We start from the raw sequence: 8,112 nt of genomic DNA on the forward strand, positions 1-8,112 counted from the left end.
CAATGAAACAAAGAGTGAAAAATTTAAAGGGGTCTGAATACTTTCCGTACCCACTGTATATATATATATATATATAAATAGAGTACATTGTACTAGATTTTGTGTGTCCATCTCTTAACTGTAGCTGGCTTTTTTGTTTTGGCTGTACATTGCTTACAACTGTGTTGATGGGCGCCCAGATAGCTCAGCTGGTAGAGCGTGCGCCCATATATAGAGGTTTACTCCGCGATGCAGCAGGCCTGGGCTCCACTTGGACCTGTGGTTCTTTGCTGCATGTCATGTCATTCCCCCCGCTCTCCTTTCGTGTCTTCAGCTGTCCTGTCAAAAGGACAGATAGGCCAGAAATGCCCCAAAAATACATTCATAATATGGATATTAATGATGTTTTTATAGGGACATACCATTTAGGTGTTGTGCACAAAAGTGTTACCTAGCTTACACCTTGAGTCTTGCCACTGTATTACGTTACATACATACATACATACATACATACATACATACATACATACATACATACATAGGCAAATGTAGTAATATAATGAAAGCAAGCACACATATGGTACATATGGTAGTTACATGTGTCAAACATAGTATGTTAGACTATGTTAAGTTAAACTAAGCATGTGACACTGCCATACAAGGATTTTATGGTTCAAAGGAACACGCCACCGTTTTTTGAAATAGGTCTTATCACGGTCTCCCCAAACTGTAGATAGGTTGGCCACCGCATTTTTTGTCTCAGTGCGTGCATTGTTTTAGTTTGGTGCAACACCGGAAGCGCCGCTGCTAGTTAGCTTAGCGTAGTGAATGGAATCCTATGTTGCTGGTTAACATGTTGTGAGTAAAAGTGAGCCAACAAAAGAACAACAACATCCTAATTACTCATGTATCTTCCATTGTTAACTGTAATGTGCACCCAGAATATATCATGTAAATACTTATGTTGGAATCAGAACGTGGTGGCATGTGCATTGAATCTGCTGGACGAGTGCCCTGCCAACTCCCCATCCCTGCTGTTTCTCTCTCTCGCTCCTTTACAAACTGTAAAATAGAAAAAGTAATAATAAAAAAGTGGGTAGATTTATCTATCCTGTACAGTCCGTGTGCCAGCTTTCCACACCCGTCCACCCTCAGAAGGCTGGCAGATTCCGTGCCAGGAATTCCACCGTGCCGATGGAGTTTGTAATTTACAATGCCTGTGTCCAGACCACAATGCTTTTATTACGGAGATTCAGGTTTCCCTAGAAACCCCAAAAGTAATGTTTTCTTTTATGGCAAAGACGGGAACATTTAGCACGTACTGTAGCTTAGCTGCAGACTAAAACAACCCATAAAAAGGTGCATGGCACAATTTTGTGCAGTCAGTGGCCTTACAGAAATATGGATGAAATTAGGTGTTCTATTTTATAATTCATAGAGTATGTGAACTCTGCACAACCAGGTCAAACCAGGTTTTTGAATTTTGAAAGTGCTATTTTTCTCTCTCTCTCTCTCTCTCTCTCTGTGTGTGTGTGTGTGTGTGTGTGTGTGTGTGTGTTTAAGGATGTTTTCACAGCTGAGACAAGCCTTGCGAGAAAAGCATTAGCTCACTAGTCCGTCTGATCTCCATACCAGCCTCCTTGGGGGCAAGTTTATTCCTAACACGGAGGTGTATACTTAAACACCATTAGCGCACACACCTCTCTTTTTTTGTCATCATAACTCATCGTCCCACAGTAAACACTGGTCGTCCTGGTCTTATAGAGAAAGTTATGTTATTTTGAAACTCTTCAGTTAATTCAGCAGCTGTGTGTATCATATGTCAACTGTTAAACTACAGTGAGAGACACCACCACAATGTGTGCTGAGGCAAGGGATGTGTGTGTTGTCTCTCTGCCTCCCATGATGGAGAAGAACAGCTAGCTAGACTGTCTGTCCCTTTCACAGACGTATGCACACTCATGCCTCCTGAGGGGCGTGGGGGGTGGTTTATGTTTTCAAAGTTGTTATGCAAGCTTGCAGTGGCCCAGTGAGAGAGAGAGAAAAATGTGCAGGGTTCAACAATCTGACTCTACATTGGTAGGAACTTTATTGTGTGAATGACAGGTTTAAGCAGTAAAATACACGATCAACATTCACCTGTTGTACAAGGCTTACACTCTTGGTCATATAATCCATAAAGTTTCAGTGCGGAACCTTTTGATATTAATAAACGTTATTGAGCATTTTAATATCTACCGTTGTGTCACAGAAGGCTTGTGTCATGTGGACGCTCCGACAGTTTTGTTGTCATTACAGAAACTATGCACCACATCTTTAAGTACTGTTTTTCCGTTGTTCTCCTTTGCAGTGTTTCAGGAATATCTTTTATTCAGGCAACTTGAAGACGTCATCTTGAGTTTGTCTCACATTTAATAGATTTATATTACAAACAATTAATCTAAAGAAATCATCTACCGATAATCTACCTTGAAAATAATCATCACCTGTCGCCCAAAATAGTTCAGCCTTCATAGCTTGGACTCTATTGAGAACCAAATATGTGTGGTTTGCCTCATGGCACGGCAGTTCTAGTGTCTACAAACGTTTTCTTTACCAAAGTCCTGGTTGGATTACCTTACAACAACCTGAAGCCCAAACTACCTATCCAGCCTGTGCACTTCCCCTCCCCCTACCCATTCCGGAGTGCGGACAAATGTGAAAGGTCAAATATCATTCACAGGGTTAGGGGCTGTTTACCAACCGTTACACAGTAATGGACACTCGCCTGACCTGATTTTTCTCTCTTTATTTGTCACTTGAAAGCTCTGCCGTTGAGGACCATTGTCCAACCCTCTTATACTGTTCCAGTTGCAAAAAGTGCTAATTTTCTATGTATTGTTCCAATTTTTCATATGCGCTGCGTGGTTACCTGACCTGGTCTTGTTCTTCTCCATCTTTCTATTCTCTGTTGTCACTCCTCACTCTCTCCTGTAAGTCAGTGTGTATCTGAGCATTTGTAAATGTGAGAATAACCGCATCTTTCCTCACATACTATAGATTTGGTGGGAGCCGTCCAGGTCCGTTAGTGTATGCAGCTTTTAAATTGTTAGATTGGAACTCTTAAGAAATCCACCTGTCTTTGTTTTTTTTGCCCATTTGCCATTACCACATGGAAACTGCAAGGCCAAAATGCATGTATGAATGCATCTGAAACGCTGATTCTTCTAGTTTCTGACAATGTGCTTCTTTAGTATGTGATTAAAACACAATCTATGCTGCATCTGTTCAGACATGGTTCAAAACAGTTTTTGGTCCTCAACTTTAATAGTTCATACCAATAACTAAGACAATCTTTGGGCCATTCTATGGAAAACACCACACACACAGTACCTTCTACTATCTTGTCAACAACACATGAGTTTCAGACCTCTAGGCCTAGCTCTCTTAACTATGCCTGTTGAGCTATACAGACTATTTATGCATTATTTATGGATGTGAGACTTTGTATCGAATAAGAGAACAGGAATGGGATTGTCACCAAACCGAGGGTGTGTAGGGTGTGGTTAGAATATTTCTCTAAAGATTTGTCACCATACTAGCTCAGCTAGTCTTCATGGATCCTTGCTACTCGTAGCAGGGTGGGCCGAGTACTTTTGAAGAGTTTCTAGCTGGTGTGTGAGTGCATGTTTGAAAAGTGATTGGATCGCTCATTCAGAAACAATTGGATGAAATGTTATTATCTGGAGTGATATTTTCAACCTAGCCATGACAGTAACACCTTTTTCTAAGTTTCAGTGAGTGCAGCGGTATGCAGTGTTATGCCAATACGTAATAATGGGTGTGCATCTGCCTGTGTGGGTAGCATGGAACACAAATCAAAACAAAGAAGCTTTCACTGTGGCCGCCTCCTTCGTTCTGAGATGTCATGACCTGAATTTGTTTTTTGTTTGCCTCTGGTGTTTAAGCTTCACTTTCTTGTACGGAGATATGGTCAGTGAGAGTTCTCATGAGCATCATTTGACTTTAAGGAAGCGAAGTGTCCACAGGGAATGCAGCTGGATGTGTCTTCACAGCAATATATAGACACAAGTGTGTTGGTCTCTTTGCTTGTAGCTGGATCTGGCTGCATGGGAAGTGGGAGGAAACAAGCTCTGTAAAATCCTGGCTGGAAATTTAGGAATGGAAGCGCTGGCCAAAACATCTCCCCGGGGTGCGGTGGTCTGTGGGACTCTGCCTCTTTGGTCCGTGTGTGTGCGTGTTTGCGTGTACGTGTGCACCCCGCCCAGCCCAGATGATATTTAAACTCTCCTAAAGAAGGCTGAAAATGGCAAGAAAATGATCAGTGTTGAATGTTCCTGTGGTTTTTAAACACACACGCAACCCGGTCTCCTCTTGCTTTGAATCTCCCTTTTCCAAAGCATGCCCTTCGAGTTTAAATCCCTCTTTTAACCCCTTTTCCTAGCTCATTAGGGCTACAAAGCCGTGTTGCCCAATCTACCTTCTGACCCTTCGCATGACAGGATTTACTAAAACAAAAAAACAGACTGAGGCCCAGAGAGAATTGAAATTAACCCTTTAAAGCTACACTGGTATTTCACCACTGAGTACATAACTTGAAGGGATTGAATCCCACTGTTAAAATACCTTTTCAGAGTGCTGAAGGTTTTTTTTCATCCATTGGTAGTGGTAGTAACACATTTGTGTTACTTATTGTAGTACTGATGCTGCTAAAACTATGTGCATAGTGCAAACAACTGAAAGCTTTTCAACTCTACAGTTGGGGTTTTCACTACCGAGCCCTGGAGAGAGTTTAGAGTATTACCCATATTAGTGACAACCTGTTTTTTAATGCATTTTTACAATGTTAAATCGAGTGGGCCATAGAGATAGGCAGGACAGACTGGGAGAAACACAGAATGCACCTCTATAAAGAGATGTTGAGAATTTAGACATGGGAATCTACCGTTTCCAAGGGTGGAGGGGCCTGTGGCATTGTGGGAGATTAGCATTTTCCATCTCCTTCTCTTGGATGTTGGTTGGACCACTGACTCATCTGCTCTGTATGTGTGTATTTGTGTGTGTTAGTGAGAAGCACAACCATGATTACCTCTGCCACTTCTGCAAAGGGATTTTCTTTTAAGGATAGAATTCACCCTAAAACACATTTAAAAGCAGCTATTTTCAACATATCCCGCGTTGTGTGCTGTTTGTTGATATCATCATAAAGACATTTACCATAAAGAGGAAATCCCTTGTTAAACAAGAAGAAATACTACTTCTCCTCCAACAGTAGCCACAAAGGCCATGATGGGTTGTTGCCACAAAACATGTAGAAGTTTAAGTCAATGGTGTGACTCCTTCCGTTTCGCGATCACAAACAGAAATCTAAGTTGAGAATCATAACAAGAAGCAGGATGAAAGAGGACACAACTTAATCGTAATTATACTTTTTCATCCCACATTTCTGCAGGACATTGCACATCAAAAAGTGACCTTACAGTGAAAGATTGTCTGGAGAATGGGTAAAGTACTGCATATTAGTACAGCTAGAAGGCAAGGTGATGTGACGATCCTTGATTTTTAAATGATTTATTTTAGATTTAGACTAAATATTGTGTTTTTTTAGCTTTTGGGAGAGAAGGCTTTGGTGGTCAGCCAGAGAAGGATACACATTCTTTGTAGCTTGACCTAATTAGTATATTTATAAGGCTGTGTGACATAAGGATTAGTGATTCGATTAACATATTAACCGAATTACTCAAGTTCAAATAGCAAAGATGCAGTAAACAAGCAGCTTTAAATATCATATAAACTTGATCAATGCTTGTGGTCAAATGAAAATACATTTTATAGTGTGTGTGTGTGTGTGTGTGTGTGTGTGTGTGTGTGTGTGTGTGTGTGTGTGTGTGAGACACGCAGTGATGTTTGTGCCAATACATATGCACTCGCACGGCTTCATTCAAGCAGCACGATGACAGACACTCTCGGGGTGGTGTGTGGAGACGGAATGACAGAGGGGGACGCCTGTCTCTGGGTTCATGACTGATGCAGCCCAGTGGAAAGTCCCTTTTGGTCTCTGAATCCTTCAGTCGCTGCCAAGGCCAGCCTCACCCAACCCAAGTCATTCCTCTGAGTTGTGACCAGACCAGCTGCTGCAACTCTCTATGGAAGGAAGTGGATTTAATTCAATCAGACGCCTTAAGTTGGTCACGGGGGGACTGAGGTGGTATTCCTCCTTTACTTCCTCTTTGTACAGGAAAAGAAAAGAGAAAACAAAACAACACTGCAAAAATTTACTTTCTCTCTCTCTATTTTCCCTTGCCCTCTACCCTCGCGCCCATCTTTTCCTATTTCACCCTCTTAGTAAGAATAGAGTCAGTTGTTTGTTCAGTTGCCCCTCGTTGACTAAATATGTCAATGAGCAAATAGACTCGGGCCTGTTCCCTGTTCCACACACTTTATTAAATGTCAGGAGCCCTGTCACAGTTGTGACTGCATGTCCTGCATTTATTCCGATTAATTTTGTTTTGATTGTCAAAGGTTTAACTTTTATTTAAACAGTTGCAGAGGAAGTGGCTGCTGTAGCCCAGGGTGTCGGCAGTAAAATTTCATTTATAAGTTATACTCTTTATTGATCACCTATGGGAAAATTACAGTTTACACACTATTGTTATTACACGCTACACACAGGCTTGAAATACACACACACATTCTCAGGTCCTTTTACATGCACTAATGGAGAGATGTCAAAGTGAGTGAGCTGCCAGTGCTGGACCAGCAGCCTGAGCTGTTGAGGGGAGTTTAGTGTCTTGCTCAAGAGCACCATGGCTGCAAGATTTTGAGAGTTTTTGTGGATCCTAAAGTCCTCAAACAAGTCTTTGCAAAATGAGAAAGTTCGCACAAACATTGCGGTATTGTAAAGTTCCAGATGATACGCATGTTCCCTCAAAGGTTAGTATGATAATTTATTAGTTTTGTTGGAGGTGAACTGGCATCTCCCCAGCTACCAGTCCACACTCCGTACGTTGGTCCATAAGGGGACTTGAACCAGCAACCCCCTGGTTCTCAACTGGACTCTCTACGGACTGAGCTACGGCCCCCCCCCCAGTATGTTCTAGGGTTTAGGTTAGTCTGTCTCATGTTTATCTACTTTAAGATGTGGGAGAATAAGAGCTGTTGTCCTTGCAGTACTTTGTGTATTCAGAGGAGAATCAGCTGTCAGTTACAGCAACACACACACACACACACTCACGCACATCCACACACACACACAAACCAACCTCTACGTCACCTGTCATTTACAGTTTAATTGACACGCTGAAGCTGTCCCTGCTCTTGTCACTCACTGTATTCACCCTCCCGCTGTGTGTGTCTGTGTGTGTGTGTGTGTGTGTGTGTGTGTGTGTGTTATGTCACATCTGACAACCCAGCCCAACACCCCAAATAAACAGTCCGCAGACTCAAATAATTCTCTCACACCTCTACTTCCTCTTTCACTTTACTCTTTGTCTCTCTCTCTCTCTCTCACTCTCCCACCACCACTTTCGTGCCTTCCTGTTCCGGTCTCTCAACTAATTCTTTCTTTATTTCTCGCTCTGGTTCACCTTTTTTGTAAAAATACTTGCTGTCCGTCATGAATTTGAGTAAGTGGATGTCGTGGAGAAAGCGTAACATTTTTAGGAGGAAGGGAAAACCTGAAAATACTCTTGATCTAGGTAAGTGAATAAGCACATCCTCAGTCCATCTGTGGAGGAGTTTAACAAATAATTTAAAAAAGCATAACAGGAAACTAAGCGGTTTGTCAACTTACAAAGTGATCACTTACTTTATCTTTTTTTGTACTTGTTGAGAGGTCTTTTACACCTAAGAGTGTCCCAATGATTCTCTGAAAATTGCTTGTGAAAAACAACAATTGCTTATGAAATATTGTCAGTGAATATACCAGCATTCACTGTCATTGTTTTTCATACCGTTTCACATCTTTTAGTGACTTCAGTGACTTTTGTTTTGTCCATGTTGCTTTATGCAAAAAAACAATTATGTTGCTGTGTGTTCACCTCTCAATCTACATATATTTGTACTTTTTAATGGATGTGCTGGCCTTTATCTTTTGAGTCTTTGTGTGGCTCACAGCCTTTGCTGTATCCAGCT

The 8,112-nt window shown here is 41.6% G+C and overlaps 1 protein-coding gene across 2 annotated transcripts in view; it reads left to right on the forward strand.

Annotated features, from left to right (window-relative positions):
• Positions 1 to 8,112, forward strand: part of utrn (utrophin) — a 140,861-nt gene that overhangs the window by 3,360 nt on the left and 129,389 nt on the right. Inside the window, exon 1 of one of the 2 annotated variants that reach the window (XM_034900314.1) lies at positions 7,468 to 7,676. The exons of the other annotated variant lie outside the window; for it this stretch is intronic. Within the exon in view, the coding sequence (XP_034756205.1) occupies positions 7,595 to 7,676 (82 nt within the window). The 5' untranslated portion in view covers positions 7,468 to 7,594. Of the gene's footprint in view, positions 1 to 7,467; positions 7,677 to 8,112 lie in introns of those variants that run through there. 2 annotated transcript variants of the gene reach the window in all.

Source organism: Etheostoma cragini, chromosome 18, assembly GCF_013103735.1.
Source record: "Etheostoma cragini isolate CJK2018 chromosome 18, CSU_Ecrag_1.0, whole genome shotgun sequence".
Classification (NCBI taxonomy): Eukaryota; Metazoa; Chordata; class Actinopteri; order Perciformes; family Percidae; genus Etheostoma; species Etheostoma cragini.